The following is a 19,144-nucleotide window of genomic DNA, read 5'->3' as shown; positions in this document are numbered from 1 at the left end:
TACTAAAACTTTAATAATTAGTAAGACATTTACTAAGTTGTCTAGGTACAGTATAAATCTATAGAAATCAGTTTCTCTCCAAGCTAGTAACAATCAGTTATAAATTAAAATATAAAGATATCTTATTTATAATGGCAATAAAATCTATGAAATTCTTAAAAGATAAATTTAATAATGGGAAGAATACATGTAAGGGAAAGCATAAAACTTATTGAGGGCGTAAAGTAAGGGGAGGCTATCGTGGATTAGAAGACAGTCTCAAAAAATTGTCAGCTCATTCCAAAATAATGTATAAATTTAAAACATTCCCAATCAGATTCTTGTTATATATTTTTCCAACTTGACAAATTAATTACTCTAGAGCTTACATCAAAAAATATATTTATGAGACTTGCTAATAAAGATTTGCAAAACACTAGTTGGAGAATTTTATAATTAAAACTATGTTCTTGACATAGGAAGATCAGTGGAATGAAAAAGCGTCCAGAAGTAGAGCCAAGAATAAATGAGAATTTACCATTTGATCAAAGTCACATTTCAGTTTAGTGAGACAGATAGTTTATTAAATAACAGTGCTAGCAAAATTGGCTACATGGAATAAGACAAAGTTAGATTCCTGCTTCGTACTTCATACAGAGATACATTCCAGATAAATTAAATCCCTATATGCAAACGGTAAAACAATACAAATGTTAGAAGAAAATTTACAAGAAGACTTAAATATTCTCAGGAAGCTCAGAATGCATAAAGGAAATGATTGATAAATTTGACTACATATAAATGTTAAATTCTGTATGGTAAACAATGCCATAAACAAAGTCAAAAGATAATATTATACTGGGAGAAAATATTTGCAGTACATTAGCAGACAAGGAGCTAATACAAAGATTTTTTTTACAAAGAAAGAGAGAACATAATAACAGAAAAAGGGTAAAAAATATGAATAGGCAGTTTATGGAAGAAAAGGTGCAAGTTGTTAATAAAAAATATGTATTGCTTAATCCCCCTAATAGTGGAATGGAAATCACACCATCAAAGTAGAACTTTTCACCCCTAGGGTTGACAGAATTCAAAGGTTTGTGTAAGACACTTTTGGTAAGAAAATGCAAAGGTAGTCTCCTTCGTCGCTTTAGTGAGTTTTTTAGAAAGTAATCTGCAGCTCTATGGTTCTGCTAAAATATACATCGCTTTGACCCAGGTGTCCCACTTTTTAATTCCTTACTATGTGATATCAACAGTGTATATGTTTGCATGTATGAGTACTGTATATACTTGCATACTGGAATGTGCATCATTTGAAGAATGGTGCAGCTGTTGAAAAGAAATGAAGTGGAGCTAGATATAGTGACCTCACAGATGGCCACAATCTATTTTTAAGTGATAAAAAAGTTACATGTAAAATCTATGGCATAAACCCATTTTATAAAAAAGGAAGTAGCCCCTTATATGAATGTTATATTAGTTTGCTAGGGCTTCCATAACAAAATTCCACAGGCTCTGTGGCTTAAACAATAGAAATTTATTCTCTCACAGTTTTGGAGGCTGGAAGTCCAAGATCAAGGTGTTAGTAGATTTGGTTTCTCCTGAGCCCTGTCTCCTTGCCTTGCAGACAGCCTTCTTACTGTCCTCACATGGCCTTTCTTCTCTGCATGCTTGTCCCTGATGTCTCTCCTTTTCTTAAAAGGACACTAGTCATAGTGGATTAGGGTTCCACCGTTAAGACCTATTTAAAGGCGAGCCCTGTCTCCGAGTACAGTCACACTGGGGACTAGGGCTTCAACATATGAATTGTGGGGGACACAGTTTAGTCTATATCATGTGTCTGCGTGCGTGCATGCATGTGTGCGTGTGTGTATTATTAATGTAAGGGAGGAAGAATACAAACCAAACTCTTAGCTCTGGTTACTTGGACACAGAGAGAGAGAGAGAAGCTTGTGGGTATGGAGAGGGAAAATTAGGCTTTCTCTTTGTAAACTTCCATGGTGTTGGCTTTGTCACAACAAGCATATTTTGCTTTTGCCATGAATGATTTTCTAGAAAGTATACACTACTAAAATTTACCAAGAAATGGAGACTCTGAACATACAAGTAGTTGTAGAAGAAATTTGAAAGGTTGTTAAAGATTTTCCACTAAAAAGGCCACCATCAGGCACGTACGGTTTGTGGCTACATTCTAGGTACTCTTCAAATTACAGATAATCCCTTTGATAATCAAGCTCTTTTGGTCCATAGAAAAAGATGGATAAGTGCCCTAATTAATTTTTTAAAAACCAGCATAAATTTGCTACCAAAATGTATGGAATGATTTTACCAAGTCATTTTATCGCTAGCTAAATTTACAAGCTCAGATCCCCTTAAAATCACATTTGGGGTTGGACATTTAATTGTGATTTCAGGTGACTAATTTTGTCAATTCTTCTTTGAGAGGAAACTTGACAAATTCCTAATGTATTTGTTGAAATTTCTCTTAATATTGTCTGCTTTATCATCTTAAAAGTTTTTTTGCACAGCAAAAGTTTTGTTTTGCTCTGTTTTAGCAAGCTGCAGCTGCCATTTATTGTAAAATTTATGGCATATTTTCTTCCGGTCTGTATTTTCCTTTACTGTTCTACCAGTTCTTCTAGCTTCTGCACCTTCACTTGATTCTGCATCAATAGTGTACCTTAGTTTTAAATTTAAAAGTTTGTTTATAATCATTTTCTTAAGCTAGAAAAATATAGTGAAAATAATAAGCATTTCAATTTTACTACCGTTTTCAGTTTATTGTAGGTATCACTGTAACCTGTGCTCTATGTGAAAAATATTCAAATAAATGCATTGCAATGTTACACTGGTGCATAGGAAAACAGTCATTCCAGTGGAATGAATCTACATCGAAGGTGTGTTTATAAGAAATACTAGAAGTGATACACATGCCTGATGTGAGCACTACAGCACACACAATAGCTTATATGATGCGATGGTTAAAGCGAGGCATAGTCTTTTCAAAGCAACAAAATTGTGTTTAACAGAAAAGTATTTTACGCTCCTTGCTCTTTTTTTTTTTTTAGTTTAAAATTTTAATTCAAAAAACGTACAGAGGTCCCAGGTACTTCTTCACCCAGTTTTCCCCAATGTTAGCATCTTGTGTAACCATAGTATAGTATCAGAACCAGGAAATGGACTTTGTTATGATTCACAGAGCTTATTCAGATTTCTCCAGTTTTACTTGCACTCATTTGTATGTGTGAATAGTTCTGTGCAGTTTTATTACATGTGTAGATTCATGTAACTACCACCACAGTCAGGATATAGAACTGTTCTATCACCACAAGGCTCCCTTGTGCTACCCATTATAACCACACACCCTTGCTTCCATTTTTAAACTTAATTTGAAATTGCTTAAAATTAAAAAAAAATTGAGTTCGTCAGTCACACCAGCCCCATTTCAAGTGCTCAGTAGCAAAATGTGGCTGGTTGCTGTCATATCGGACAGTGCAGGCCTAGACTTCAGATATTGTAAGATATCTCAAGGCTCCGAGGTAATATGGTCACTTTCTTTTAAGGTTCTTATATATTGTTTAGTTAATTAATGGTATGTTCTAAATATAACTCCCTCAAAATGTGTTAGAAAAAGCCACCATAAAATATACCGTGGAAGAGATACTGAAGTATTCTGTTGGGTAGGCCAGATATTACGCTATAATGTAAGGTGTTCATTGATATTTTACTTAGGATAAACACTCAGATCCTTTGCAGAGATGAAAGAAATGTATTTATTATTGGAGAACTTGGACTTTATTCTAGACTAGTTTCGCCTTGGTATGCAGAACTTCTGAGCGCTTCATATAATCAGGTCTGTGGATTAGCAGTAGATGATGATAACGTGGGTGGCTTAATACCGTATTGTTAGAGAGAACAGGCAGCCACGCAGTGCAGATGATTCATCTGAGCAGTGAAAGTAAAATAATAATTGTGTGTCATGCTTTTCCCATGTAGTCTGTTGAGATAGCTAGAGAACTGTTCGTGCTGTTTTCTGCCCTGTCATCTTAAAATGAAAGAATTCTAGAAAACTAGGCAATTTGAGAATAGGTCCAGACTGTGAAGAGTTTCTTGTTTAAAACTTTTTCTTTTGAATTCAGATTTGCCTCTTGTTGCTGACGTAGAAAATGAAAAAACATGCAAGATCGTATTGGCCGAGATGCTTGGTGACGTGATCTGGGAGGACTTGTCCGAGTGCCTCATTAAAAATTGTTTGGTTTATTCTATCCCAACAAATAGCAGCAAGTTACAGCAGTATGAGGAGGTAAGAGCAGAGGTGCCACAGAGGGCTTGAAGAGACCGTAGGTTCCTGTTGGTGTCATTTATTTACCTTGGAGATCTTTTGTTCTTTAGTGACATCTTTAAGAAAATTATTCATAAAGTGTGGAGGCAAATCCCCTCTGACTTCATGTCTCTTCTGGCTTCCTACCTTTTGATTGGGTGGGGAAGTATGTTTCGTTATTAAGTACGTTTTCTTTAGTAAGATACTTTTGAAAAACAATTGTTTTTCTATTGGTGTCAGCTATAGTAGCTACTATGTGACGCTTTACTTTTTGGCTTCTTTTTAGTGTTTCCTCGAACACTACAGTAAGCATAAGAGTCCCCCTTTATCTCTGGGGCTACGTTCCAGTTCCCCCAGTGAAGGCCTGAACCTGTGGATAGTACTGAACCACATATGTACTATGTTTTTTCCTATACTAATGGGCAGGTAGTGTATATAGCATGGGTATGCTGGACGAAAGGATGATTCCTATCCTGGGCAAGACAGAGCAGGACGGCGCAATTTTTCATCATGCTACTCAGAACAGCACACAGTTTAAAACTTAGGAATTGTTTGTTTCTGGAATTTTCCATTTAATATTTTCAGACCATGGTTGACTGTGGGTAACTGAAGCCGAGGATAAGGGGGGACCTACTGTCTTATTTATTTAAAAATGTTTGCACCTTTACTAAGCAGAGTGAAAAACTTCTAATGAAGATGCTCTTCCTCCTGAATTTAAGGCTAGAAAAAATGAATAATATTTTTATACCTAGTAATTGATGATCTTTTCTAAAACTTCAATGACCAGCTGGTCCTTGTTCTTTCCTACACATTGGATTTGAAATTTTAATATTGGAAAGGAACATATGTATTTGATTCTTTTCCTTTTTTTTCTCTTGCGTTTCTTTCTCAGATCATACAGTCCACTGAAGAATTTGAAAATGCCTTAAAGGAGATGAGGTTTCTAAAAGGAAATACTACAGATTTGCTGAAATATGCCCGTAACGTCAATTCTCATTTTGCTAACAAGAAGTGTCAGGATGTGATTGTGGCAGCTAGAAACCTAATGACCTCTGAAATTCACAACACTGTGAAGGTACTGGGGGTTACAGGGTGTTACCTTGTATTAGGAAGCAGCTCATTTTTGAGACGATTATGATAGAGTGGAAGGGCACTGCTGAGCTCATTGAGGCGAGTTATTAATCTTCTTAAACATTCGTTTTCTCATCTTTAAAGGGGTCCTAATTCCTACGTCTTTTGTAGGGTATTGTGGGGTCCAGATGAGATAATGCACATAAAAGCATTGTATAAGTCAAAAAGTCTACGTGAATGTAATAGATTATTGTTGAAATCAGAGAGTATATCAACCTATAGAGTTTTCTCAACTTTATCACTTGAATATTTAGTACACAGTTTCGTGACAGGTATTGTTATATCCAGAGATTATATCCTGTTGTGAAATATTGACTTCATTGCTTACGCTAATAGAGGTGCTAGTTTTGAAGTTAATAAAAACAAACAGAAAGATGTGATCGTTGTATGGTATAAACAATTACCTGTAAAATCCGTGGACAAATTAATTTGCATTGAGGGTAATTTACTCCTTTGACCTTAAATTATTCTGTGTATTTTTTTTAACATCTTACATATATAAAATAATATTTGACAAATGTAAGGTGTAACTTAGATTAAAAGAAGACATACACTAAAGTAAGCCCTTAATAGAAAATTCCTCAGCCATTTATCTGTTATCGCTGAGAGGACTGCGCTCTCCCTCCCTCTGTCCTTTCTGTCATGCCCCATTTTCCTGGGGCTAGGTACCCTGTTATAGTGTCCACTTCAGTAAAATATTAAATTAGCCATTTGAGGTGCACAGATATTAGCACATTTTGATGTAATCTTGGGTGGTTAAGGGAGCCGAAATGCACTCAGTACCGGGAACTGGGCTGCAGGTGTTTTTCACATGAATATCACTTATGTCACTCTTGTGCACAGAATCCAGTGGCTTCCCGTCTCATTCAGAGAAAGACCCAGTAGCCTTGCAGTGGCCTGCACGGCCTCCTGTGAACTGTCCCCTTGTTGCCTCTCTGACTCCATCTCCTGTTGCATTCCTCTTCAGTCACTCTGCTCGTTTGCCAGGCCGACTCGGCTGCAGGACTTTTGAACCTCTTTTTCCCTCTGCTTGGGATATTACCACAGACGTGCTCCCATTCCTGACCAATCTTTTAAGGTTGTGACCTCCCGCTATTTCCTGTACTCTTTCCTTGCTTTATTTTTTGTCATATCACTTATTATCAGTAAATATTCTATATGAATTATTTATTGTTTTTCCCCCTCTAGAAAATAAGCTCTATGAGGGCAGGGTTGTTTTTTTTTTTTTCCTGTTTGTTTTGTTCTTTACTGTTTGGTTTACTGTTGTATCTGTAGCATCAAGAAAATACCTGGTGCATACTACTATGTACTTAGTAAATATTTGGTAAATGAATTAATATATATCCCATTAACTCTGTTATAACTCCTTGTTATAAATAGGATTGTCACTGGATCACTTTGTGACTCTGGGCTAAATCTTTTAACCTTTTTGGACCTCATTTTCCTCTTCTATAATATGACAGAATTGAACTAGATAATCTCTGAACTCCCTATTCAACTAGTTCTGACATTTTATAAGACTGTATTTTCCCCCCAAGTACCCAAATCCTAATGATGTAGCTTCCTCTAGATCAGAGTTTCTCAGCAGTGCCACTGTTGACATTTGCGGCCAGATAATTCTTTGCTCTGGGGGCCTGTCCTGTAGGATGTTTAGTAGCATCCCTGATCTCTACCCACTAGATGCCAGTAGCACCTCTCCCAGTTGGGATGTTTGTATTCTCATTTAAATGTCATAACAGCCCTATGAAGCAGACGTTATTATACCATTTTACAGATGGCAAGTCTCATGACTTAAACATTTTTATTAGACTTGGAGCTTCTTCCGTCAGAACTTTTCCATGGAGGTCCAGTATGTGCAGAGCAGAGCTGCTCTTCTTGCAGTGGGACCCTGCTGCTTCCACCTGCTTGACCTCTCCTTTTATTGGTCCCTGAGGCATCTTCGAGAAGCAAGGTTTGGAAGCCATTGTTGTAGTGCAGTTCTTCATATTACAATGAGAAAAGGAGGTCAAGAGAGGTTAAATGACTTTGTTAAAAGTTAGGGTAGAAAATATCACTGATGTTTCCCAAGTAGAAGCCTAGTGTTCTTTCCTTTAGTCTTGACCAAGTTTGGGAATTTTCATTCTGTATAAATGTTAGGGAAGCTTTTTTTGGTTTTTGTTTGGAAGTTTGTTTTTAAGAGCAGTATAAGCTAGCCTGAATGTGTTGTTTCTTTGAGTAAGCCAACACGTGCTTCTGGTGGGAAATAATTTGTTTAATGACAGTGGAACACAAGTCATACTGGTGTGTGTTAATCTAATAGTCTCATCTGAGAAAGAGGATTTTCGAAGGTCCTTTCGTTTACCTAAAATCTTGGGCCAGTTTCACTGCGTTGCTGTTTCCACCAAGAGTGAGCGCGCACGGGAGAACTAGAAGAACGGCACAGTAAAGGGATTGCTTATTTCTCATGACGTGCTTTCACCCACGATTGAGTAGTCGTTGAAGTACTGCCATGTTTACTCAAATCTTTTGATTATTCTGTAGATCCGCAGCTTCATCGTCATGGAAGCGGCTGGTATCTTATTCCTCACTGTGCGCTTGCGCTTGGATTATTCTGCGGACAGTGCATTTTCTTTGCTTCTGTATTTGACCCTTAGGTTACTCCTGCTTCTAAGATAAGGGTGCCAGATTTACCTAGTCCTGCTGAGGGTGACAAGCTGCAAGTACAGAAAGTGTCCACGACTCAGTACAACGAAGTGATGAATTTAGAGCCTGAAAATACGTTGGACCAACATTCCTTTTCTTTGCCCACATGCCGCATCAGTGAATCTGTGAAGAAATTAATGGAACTCGCCTATCAGACTTTACTGGAGGCAACAACTAGCAGCGATCAATGGTACGAGTTCTGAGTCCTCTGGAAATGGCAATGACTCGGTTAAATGTATATCTAAACTAGACATTTATTAAGAAAATTAACTGGAATTCTTTGGGTTTTCTTATCTTATTCGTTAATATTTTTTTCCCTAGAGAAAAGTATAGTACACACGTATGTATTGACAATTAACTTTTATTTACAATAACATACAGTCTTACAACAAGGTATGAGCAATAAAAGCATTGTATGGATGGACAAATGGGTTTGACATTAAAAATTGTTAATCACTTTTTAACAAAAAGCCCTTTAATTTTTGTTTACTTTTAACTTTATTTGACTTCAATGATATTACATGAGAAAGTGCTTGTGAAGAACTTAGAATGCTACCTGGGAAATAATTAATACTCAGATGTTTATCAGTATTGGTGGTGGTGGTCTCAGTGATAGTTGTACCATCTGTTTCAGCATGCTCTGGCCCTTTAGCTTAACGTCCATTTTACCTTTTGAAATCTAGGTCCTAATTAATTGACATTTTAAATGTTAATTTTAAAGCAATAATAGTTTATTGGGTAGCCAAAGGTAGAAGGAAAAGAATGGAATGCACCAAAGTTCTGATTTCTCCCTTTCAAGAAGCTCTCTTCTAATCAATATTGTATTCAAGGTACCCAAACTCAATCCATATACTTGCACATTTGTACTGAATCTATCTCTTTTTGTTTAGTAGGCTCTTCCCATACTCCTAAACTTTATAAATTGAGGAGAACATGGTAGCCAGTAGCCCAAATTGATTATAGAGCAGATTTTAAAAACCCTCTTTAGTTTGGATCTGTGTGTAGTAGTATTTTTACTTTTCATCCTCATAGTAGAAAACAGTTTCAGTTAGGGCTTGACTTAAATTGTGTCTTCCGATGGGCTTCTGGAGTTTCAGTCTTTATCTCCATGTACAAACTAACCCCTTTATTTCATTCTGCTCTAGAAAGAACATGTTCACTAAGATACTTCCATGACTTGAATGAATCATTATATTCACAAGTCCATCCAGTTTTAAATCTAAGTAGGAAGAAAAATACATGTAAAAGGAATTAAGCACTCCTTTGGCAGAATAATATAGGAGTGACTATTTCATTACATGGCATTCACCTGAAATGTACCAGAGCAGAAGTTAGGGATGCAAGGCAATTTTTCCTAAGAGAATACCAAACAATATTTTTGTATACTGAATGTCTATGGACATTCTTCCCACCAAAAAAATAGTTTTAACAGGATAAACAAAAACACAACTACATTACAACAACTCACTTTTCCTATTATCAAACTTCAAACAGCAACACATGCAACAAAAATAACATGAAATAATTTAGTCAGGTATCATAGTAATCAAGTTGTAACAGTGTTCTGGGGTATAGTGATCATGACTAATTTTTAAAAGTTATTTGTGGAATTCCTGTGATGTATTCAAGGTACATAGTTTAAAATATTCTTATGTAGAAGTAAGCTACGCAAACCTTATATTTGCTCTTCCTAAGTGCTTTTTAATAATGATCTTTAGGTGTTCTAAGACCAGATTTAAAGGGCAAGAAAACTTGAGGTTGGATTCTGTCCTAGAAATGTTGATTCATCTCCTTGCATTGGGGTGAGAAGGAGGGAAGGTGGAGGCTGAAAGGCAGGCTGGTTCCGACAGCACCAGTGAGTGCCTTTATTGATACCTTGCCCTTTGCACAGTATGTCAGTGAGGAGGTGACATTTGCTCGAGGCTTAGCTCCATTTGTCACTGAAGGGGTACTCTGGGTACTGGCAGAACACAAACTGACAAATGGAAAAGAGGCTTTGGGTTGAATGCTGCTATTCTTAATATTATTAATGGGCCCAGGTTTTTAGACCTGTAATCTAGTTAGTGAATAACCGCTGAGAATCTATGCCATCTAGAGGAATGGTGTTCTCAGCAGTGACCAAGGCATCTGTTCTCTCCAGGTGTAGTTTTTGCTGCTGACTCTCCCTTCAGGTGCACTGAGTTTGAATTTTTTTTCTCATTGCCAATATATCCTTCTGCATTTCTGTTGAAACTGTGTTTTCCTTTTAGTGCTGTTCAACTTTTCTACTCAGTGAGGAATATCTTCCATTTGTTCCATGATGTTGTACCAACATATCACAAGTATGTGCCACTGTGTCTGACTTCTGTGTAATATTGTAGATCTAAAATGTTTGTGAGTCAGGTTAAAACCAGTAATTTTATATTCCCACCAAAGATAATTGGTTACTAAAATTCACAATAAAATGCAGTAAACATTTACATTACACGTTTAAAGGACATTGGTCATTTATTAATAAATTAATAAGGGTACTGTAATCTTGCAGTATAGTAGGTGACACAGATTTAAAGACTCAAAAGGACTTTACCCTGTTACTGATGGTAGGTACTTGCAGAACTGCCTCACCTTATTTGGTTACAAAACAAAAGGTCATCCATCACTCCATATTGCTATCCAGTAAACATCCCACATTTTCCCTTGGCATTCATAGCTTTGCAGACTTAATACCACAAGAGATTGCTATTTAACTGTCGATCAGCTGCTCTTAGCAATCTTAAGCTGTATTTACCTAATGTCTTGGTTTTTTAAGGTTTCTCTTAATATTAATCTCAGAAGTTACTCATAACTTTAAGCCTCCAGGAATTCTCTCTGTTATCCAAATTAAGTGTTTTGGATACCTTTTACAAATTTTTTAAATAATATGTCAACAAAACTATTCCTTAGTCAAGGACTCTGGTTTCAAAGAAAAAAATCAGTTTATTGTTTGTAGTATTTTTTAGTTCAGATTTTTGAACAATTGAGATGTTTTTAAGTAGGGCCAGTTATTGTTTTTATTCTAAAAGACAGCTTATTTATTGTAAACATTATTTTTATTTGTATTCTCTTTGCTGTGGCTTAAAACTTTTATTTCACTTCCTACTTAGGTAAAGGAAAAAAAACATCTTCGGGTCAGTTAATAGCCACGTCCTTGGGGATTCAGAGACAGTTGGCTTAGGGGTTTTCACACTTAGAAACATTTTTCACACTGGTGTGGAGTTAGATTTGCCTCTTTTTCCGCATTGTATGATCTGGGAACTTTATGCTAGACCAATGGTTTATAAACTTCAGTGTGTATCAGAATCACCAGGAAACCTTGTTAAACTACAGATTGCTGGATCCCATGCCTGAGGTGTCTGATCAGTAGGGCTGGGGTAAAGCCTAGAATTTTAAACAAATTTCCAGGTGATGCTGATGTTGCTTGTCAGGGGACCACACTTTGAGAACCACCGTTCTAGATTAGCGTTCACAGCTTTGGCAGTATTTTAGACTCTTTTATGGACCTTGAAGAATATATTTGCTTAGGCCCTACCCCTAGAGATTTTGATTTATAGGTATGGTTTAAGATTAAACATATCTCTGTTTTTTAAAGCCCTACAGTGATTCTGATGTGTAGCCCAAAGTGAGGACAACTGTCTTAAGATTGTTAGTTTCCAATTGTGTATATTCTAGCCTGACATTGAATCAGCAAACTAGGAAGTATTAATTGAATGACTGCTAGTGGATATGTAGCAGAGGTATAAGACAAGATCTCTTCCCAAGCTGGGTAGGTAGACTAATATGTGCAGAAGAATTAGAGCAGTGATTTTCAATCTTTTATGAAAATTTAAAATCACATGGGAAGATCTTAAAACATATAAATGCCCTGGCTTCACTCAGAGGTTGTGATTTAATTTGTTTGGGGTGAAGTCTAAGCGTCTCTATATTAAAATTTCTCAGGTGACCCTAATCTGTAGCCAGCTTTGAAAACTAGTGAATTAGAAAATAGTTGAGTGCTTCATTATATGAATGAAATGGGGATTTGGAGAAAGGGGAAGCAAACATGTATTTCCACAGACTTATCAGTGTTAGATTTCAAGGGAATTATTATGTACAGCTATGCCAGGTTTCTAGTATAAAGAGTTGACACAGGTAAACATCTTGATTCCCTTGTTGTTTTCTGTTAATCACCAGGATAGTTTTAAAGGATAAGGTCCCATGCAGGCAGAACAACCTCAGTGACTGAGTGGGCGTGCTGAGGTTATGCCTTGTTATGTACAGCATTTATACAGTAGACAGTGATTAGCACCTAGAAATACATTAAAAGGGTAACTTTTCATCAACCCCAACTTCAGTAACAGGAGATTTCTTTCTTTTCCTACGCTTCCTCCTGACCTAGGGAGAACCTTCAAAAACTGCCCCAGTTGGCTGCCATTCACCTCAACAACTGTATGTATATTGCTCACCACTTGCTGACCCTCGGCCATCAGTTCAGATTACGTCTTGCCCCCATTCTGCGTGATGGCACTACTACTTTTGTGGATCTTGTACCTGGCTTCAGGAGACTTGGTAACTGATCCTTTAAATTTAGGAAGCATATTGATAACGCAGCTTATCAGACTAGTATCTTTGTAATTTATGAATGCAGCAGTTAGAAATTAGGTGGTGGTCCTGAGCTGTACTGGAAAGTGGGAGGGCATTTAATTTGCAGGCGTTCCCAGTTATTTAGTTTCGTAAAGTGAATGCAGTCTTTTGAAAGCATTACTTTTTCATGACGTGATTTCATGGTACATTAGTGTTCCAGACTGCATTGCTGGTGTGCAGTGAGTTCACCAAATCAGAGTTATGTCAGTGGAGCGACACATAACTAAGATGTAGTGTGACCATTCTGTCAGCGTTGTTGGTAAGAGCTCACTCATGACAGTGCTTATTCTTTTGCAAAACCTCAAACTAGCTCCCTTCTCTTATACCTCCTTTAGCTTTACTTCTGATTATTAAAAATCAAAAGAAATGTGGAGTAAGTCAGTAATGATAGCCTAAGAAAAGCAGAGAATCTATATGATTTACTTAGACTTTCAATTCCTGACTTTTCCCTTAGGTGGTGTAGATATATCAGAAAAATAAGCAGTTACTTCTACTGTATAAGCAGTTTTTCTTATCTGACTCTGGACAAACTGTTGGAAAAGACTTACTATCCTGAGGGTGGGCTTGGAGGGACCGGCTAATGTATTAGCAGTGATGTTTCCAGTAACCTTAGGGCAACCTTATGATGTTATCTGACAAGCAGTTGTTTTCAAATAGGCAGAATCTGATATTTGGTTCATGCTTGTGTCTCCTCTTCCACCCTGGTTTTGCATTGTGTAATTGAACAGCTTTTAGAATTCTTTATTCTCTTTTCTTATTATAGGGACAGAGTGTTTTTTGGCCCAAATGCGGGCACAGAAAGGAGAACTTCTGGAAAGATTATCAAGTGCTAGAAACTTTTCAAACATGGACGATGAGGACAATTATTCTGCAGCAAGTAAAGCAGTCCGACAGGTGGGAGGCTGTTGTTCCCTCTGGAATTTGTACTCTTCCTTTAGATGCTCCCCCACCTTGTTTTTTAAGCAGCAAAGAGTATGTAACAGGTAGCTCAGTTCATGCCCCAGAACTCCCATTGGAAAATGTGGCTACCTTTACAGTCTTGTATACGATCTTTCCCTTCCCCTACCCCACCAAGTCAACAGGAAGCTATCTTCCCATCAAGCCACTAGTGATGGGAATAATAAGTCTGTCATAGCAAGTATTTAACCCATGAACTTAGGTTTGGGAAATTTGAAATACTAGCTTTCATCTTAGAAAAATGCCTCTCTCTCCTAAGTGACTTATCTTTTTACTAGTTTTCCCATCCTCAGAATAAGTCAGTTTTTCATCTAGCAGAGATATCACTAGGGTGAAATTTCAAGAAGCACATGTTCTTGATTACTTTACCTCACCGTTATATAACACCTCTTCTCCCATACACACACACACACACACACACACACACACACACACACACAAGCAGTCACACAGTAAATGTAAATCTAGAAAAATGTGAGTTGTAACAATCTCTCTTCCATGTAAATATCTGTATTCTTCTGACAGGTATTGCACCAACTGAAGAGACTTGGAATTGTGTGGCAGGATGTCCTGCCAGTGAACATATATTGCAAGGCTATGGGGACTTTACTCAGTACAACAATTTCTGAGATCATTGGCAGAATCACTGCCCTAGAGGTAAGGGCCATTCGATGTCTCACCAGACTTGAGATGCAGTTCTTGTTCCAGATTGTCACTTTCCTAAGGAAGTGATGTTGAAGTCCCATCTTTAGTCAACACAGATGGTAGAAGAAATTGTTCATGTTTCATGTCTAGCTCATTATACTGTTATTTTTTTCACTTTCGTCTTAATTCTGTTTTGCTGGAGAGTTGCTAATCTCTATCTTTCATACCTGTTCAAGAAAGCAAGATTATGCTGCTTCTCCATCTAGCATCTGTGTAAATTATGAATGAGGAAGTTGGAAATGGGGCAGTGCTCCCAAAATGTAAAGTATGAAGTCATATATACTTAATGTGTACGTGAACTAAATAATTTAGTAAAGTGAAATGCAGCCTTGTGCAGGTACCACTTTACCAACACACACGTGTGATCCTACAGGAAAGTTGCCTGGACTCTGCCGGCTGATACCTCTGAAGTATAGATTGGCTAAACCCTTGTGATAACACTCCCTGCTTTGCAGCAAACTGCACCACATTCTATTGGAGAAATGGATTTTTTCATGCAGGCAAACTGAATTACCGACAATCTGTTGAAACATATTTTGTGTCATTCTAGCTTTAGGAGTATTGTCAGAACTGATGAAATCTAGTGTCTAGTAAGGTGTGCTAAATTGGTTGGAAAACATCTTGCTGTGGCTGACCCCCTGAATAGTTTACACCAAAGATCTGCTTTTTACTTACTGCTAAGCTGGCCCAATTCTGTTCTGTTGTGTTCCCTTTGTGCAAAATCAGGACATCTCTACTGAAGATGGTGATAGATTGTATTCCTTATGCAAAACAGTGATGGATGAAGGACCTCAAGTATTTGCACCTCTGTCTGAAGAAAACAAGAACAAGAAATATCAAGAAGAGGTTCCGGTCTACGTGCCAAAATGGATGCCATTCAAAGAATTGATGATAATGTTACAAGCCAGCCTGCAAGAAATTGGGGATCGGTGGGTAAAATCCTTCTATAGGATTTATATATCTCTTCACAGCTGTAATAGAGTATTAGTGCCACTGAGAGCAGTGCTTCTCTCTGTTTCTTAATATTACTCAAGAAAGTTTCATATTGAGTAGCAGTAGGTGGGGCCTTTGCATGGTCTATCGTAGTGTGGATCTCATGACCATTTTCTCATATTTGATAGCGTGAAGACTTCTTGTTTCTATTATTTTGGTCTTGAGCACGTTGTTTTGTCATGCTGTACGTATGATCTTGTACCTCTTGCACTTACAAGGAGTACAACCATCTGACACCTGGATGGAAATTCTTGCCCATTTTAATCAACAGTGGATGCATTTTAAGATTGGCTTTGATATGTTAACAGAGAAGTGACTTTTATCTGTAAGGATATTCAGCATCAAACCATTGTTTGATTGACCGGCAGTTTTTCTACAGGGAGTAAAGTAGTTTTAGAGATTCAGCACCACACACGTAGAAAGGATTCATCTTTTCTTAAATATAGTAGATGATGTTTTCTCTCAATACCATCAGTTAATGTTGCTGCGCTCTGTAATTGTATGCTATGTCGTATCATACTGAGTGTGTGAAGGTCATTAATACTACGCAAAAACTGGATAGATGTGGGCTAGTTATACATCCTTGGACGCTTTTATTATTGTCTTGGTATATTTTTTTTTTTTTTTTTTTTTTTTTTTTTTTTTGCGGTACGCGGGCCTCTCACTGTTGTGGCCTCTCCCGTTGCGGAGCAACAGGCTCCGGACGCGCAGGCTCAGTGGCCATGGCTCACGGGCCCAGCCGCTCCGCGGCATGTGGGATCCTCCCACACCGGGGCACGAACCCGTGTCCCCTGCATCGGCAGGCGGACTCTCAACCACTGCGCCACCAGGGAAGCCCTGTCTTGGTATATTTTTAACAAGCATGCATACCTTGTATAGGGAACTCACTGAATAGGCATTAAGGTCCATATCCATCCCTATAGCTACTTGTCTATCTGCTTTGGCTTGGTTTATTATAGACGCCCAATTACATTAGACTAGTTGTCCTAGATGTGTCTGAGTTGTTCCCAGCAAATACTATCCATTCTAAAACAAGGTAAATGAGATTTTTTGCTTGAAAAAAAAAATCACATCAAAATACCTCTAACTACATTTAGTATAAAATTTGATTTATTCATTTGTTATTTACAAGTCCTTAGTGAGTTATGTCTTCAGGTAAGACTCCAGAGGGCAGCAGATAAGAATTTTTCTTTCGGCTGTTAAAGGGCCCTCTTGCAACCCAAGAATGATCGTTAATTCTTCGTTATGAGAAAAATTACAATACTGATATATCTCAGCTTCTTTTCTTCTGCCTAGGAAGATTTTTTTTCCTCCTAGAGATTTCAGTAAATATAAGGATAATAACTAATTGAGAAAATTTTTTTTTACCAAGGAAACTATCTCCAGTTGTGTAGTTTAAACATTTAAAAATTATAAAATATACATGTGAAAGAGTACAGTATATATAACATATATTCACAGTTTAAAGAAAAAGAGTGAAATAAATGTTCATGTACCTATTGCTCAGCTTAAAAATATTACCGCTACCTTTGAAGACCCTTATGTACCCTTTTCCAAATCGTCCTCGCCAGAGGGGTAACCACTATCTTGAATTTTGTGTTATTTATCTCCTTGCTTTTCTTTATAGTTTTACCACATTTGCACATATCCCTAAATGGAGTCTTCTATAACTTGCTTCTTTTGTTCAGAAAATTCTTTCCTGAAGGTATCTGTAGCTGCAGTTCGTTTTCACTGCTGTATCATATTCCATTATATAAATATTTCATAATTTTTAAAAAAAACTGAGTTATAATTAACATACAATATTATATTAGTTTCAGGTGTACAACATAGTGATTTGATATTTTTATACATTATGAAAAGATCACAGCAGTAAGATCAGTTACCATCCATCACCGAAGTTGTCACAATATTATTGACTATATTCCTCGTGTGTATGTTACATCCCTGCCTGTGACGTATTTATTTTATAGATGCATATTTCATGGTTTATCCTGTTGCTTCACATTTTCACCAGTATTTGGTATTATCAGACTTTAAAATTTTTGCTAGTCTAGTTGCTGTGAAATGGTAGCTCGTTGTCATTTTAATTTGTATTTCCCTAAGTTCTAATGACATTGAGCATCTTTGTAGTGATGATTTTTCTTCTATTGTAAAATGCCTGTTTATATTTTTTTAGATCGGGACTCTGTGTGTTTTTCTTTTGGAAGTATAGCTGATGCACAGTATTATTCAGTTACAGGCATACGATATAGTGAGTCACTCTCTTTATAGTTATTATTGGCTATATTTCCTGTTGTACAATATAGCCTTGGGGCTTATTTTATACACAATAGTTTGTACCTCTTAGTCCCCTACCTGTAAACTCCCCCTCCCCGCTTCCGCCTCCCCACTGATAACCACTGCTTTGTTCTCTGTATCTCTGAGCTATTCATATTTTTTACCCTTTATTCTACGGGGTTGTTTGTGATTTCATATGTATTTTTTATACTTATCCTTTGTCAGTTAAAATGTGTTGCCTGTGGTTCACTTTTTAAAGTAGTTACAGATCCCATTACTCTATATAACCATGTGAGGATGTGGTCGTAATTGTCAAGTTCAAACGGGCTTAGTGAGTATAGAATGAGGGAGAACAGTTTTATCTTCCTAACTTGGGCTCTTCGTCTGTCTATGCTGTTACCAAAATGCAGCCAAGAAGTAGAAGATGTCAAAGATACTGACTGGTAGATTCGTAAAGAAGGGGAAGAATGCCAGAACTTGTTTTATTTCCATTTTAAACAAATACACTCTTGGGATCAAATACGCAATTTAAAAATCTGGCTTATACTTAATAGGAAATAGAAATTGTGTTTTTCATTTTGCAGGTGGGCAGATGGAAAAGGGCCCTTGGCAGCTGCGTTCTCTTCCAGTGAAGTAAAAGCTTTAATTCGTGCCTTGTTCCAGAACACAGAAAGAAGAGCAGCTGCCCTTGCCAAGATTAAATAGCTCCATCTTCCTGAGAAAGCCGTGTCTTGAGCAGGTGGATTCCTTTCTTGGTGTTATTAGTCTTTAAAGACTTCTTGGAATCACCCGTTGGTTTTGGTGAACTGATATATCATGGAAGTTTGATTTCACCTAAGAACGCCTTACCTCCTGGCCTGTATGAGGCTTTGTTGAAGAACTGGTTGTTAGGATCAGATGTCAAATGAAGCACCTCAATTTGTTGACTTTTTAGCCACCCTCCCTTAATAAGAAACTATAGGGTGACATTGTTTCATGTTGCTTCCAGGGCCCTCTGGGTACTGTATCCATTGAAAATATAAGCCCTGGCCTTGGATCAAGGAATCCAGATCATTCCAAGAGTCAGGATAAAGAATTTGTGAGAGATGGGAGATATATTTTGGAGGGCAAGGGAACCATAAATTGATCTTGCAGGAATTAAGAAGACTTCCTTCAATATTTCTTTCCAATAAATAATGCTTTTCAGAGTTAAGGGTGAGTGTCTTTAATAACATGGGAACTTTGACAAAAGAGACCGTCAAGTTTTCCTATCTTTCGTGCCATTCTTTTTATCGACATTTATGATCCTCACAGAGGACTCAATGACTTACCGTCTTTCTTCATGACACTATCTGATAATTTAACATTTCTTTCAGTGTAAAGTTTTGGCACTTTTTGCTATTTCAACTAAATTATATATTTTTTCTGGCTGAGCCACGTGGCTTGCGGGATCTTAGTTCTCCTACCAGGGATTGA

The 19,144-nt window shown here is 37.2% G+C and overlaps 1 protein-coding gene across 2 annotated transcripts in view; it reads left to right on the top strand.

The window, feature by feature from the left end:
* Positions 1–18,881, top strand: part of ZW10 (zw10 kinetochore protein) — a 32,260-nt gene extending 13,379 nt beyond the window's left edge. Inside the window, exons 8-16 of one of the 2 annotated variants that reach the window (XM_024754285.1) lie at positions 4,122–4,285; positions 5,196–5,378; positions 8,068–8,306; positions 10,366–10,437; positions 12,510–12,679; positions 13,518–13,648; positions 14,237–14,368; positions 15,143–15,345; positions 18,274–18,881. In XM_024754285.1, coding sequence (XP_024610053.1) covers positions 4,122–4,285; positions 5,196–5,378; positions 8,068–8,306; positions 10,366–10,437; positions 12,510–12,679; positions 13,518–13,648; positions 14,237–14,368; positions 15,143–15,345; positions 18,274–18,394 — 1,415 coding nt within the window. In that variant the 3' untranslated portion in view covers positions 18,395–18,881. The remainder of the gene's footprint in view (positions 1–4,121; positions 4,286–5,195; positions 5,379–8,067; positions 8,307–10,365; positions 10,438–12,509; positions 12,680–13,517; positions 13,649–14,236; positions 14,369–15,142; positions 15,346–18,273) is intronic. The other variant, XM_024754286.1, reaches the window with a different exon arrangement.
* Positions 18,882–19,144: the final 263 nt, after the last annotated feature.

Source organism: Neophocaena asiaeorientalis, unplaced genomic scaffold, assembly GCF_003031525.2.
Source record: "Neophocaena asiaeorientalis asiaeorientalis breed wild unplaced genomic scaffold, Neophocaena_asiaeorientalis_V1.1 scaffold21, whole genome shotgun sequence".
NCBI classification, from domain to species: domain Eukaryota; kingdom Metazoa; phylum Chordata; class Mammalia; order Artiodactyla; family Phocoenidae; genus Neophocaena; species Neophocaena asiaeorientalis.
This window is presented reverse-complemented; position numbering and strand designations above follow the sequence as displayed.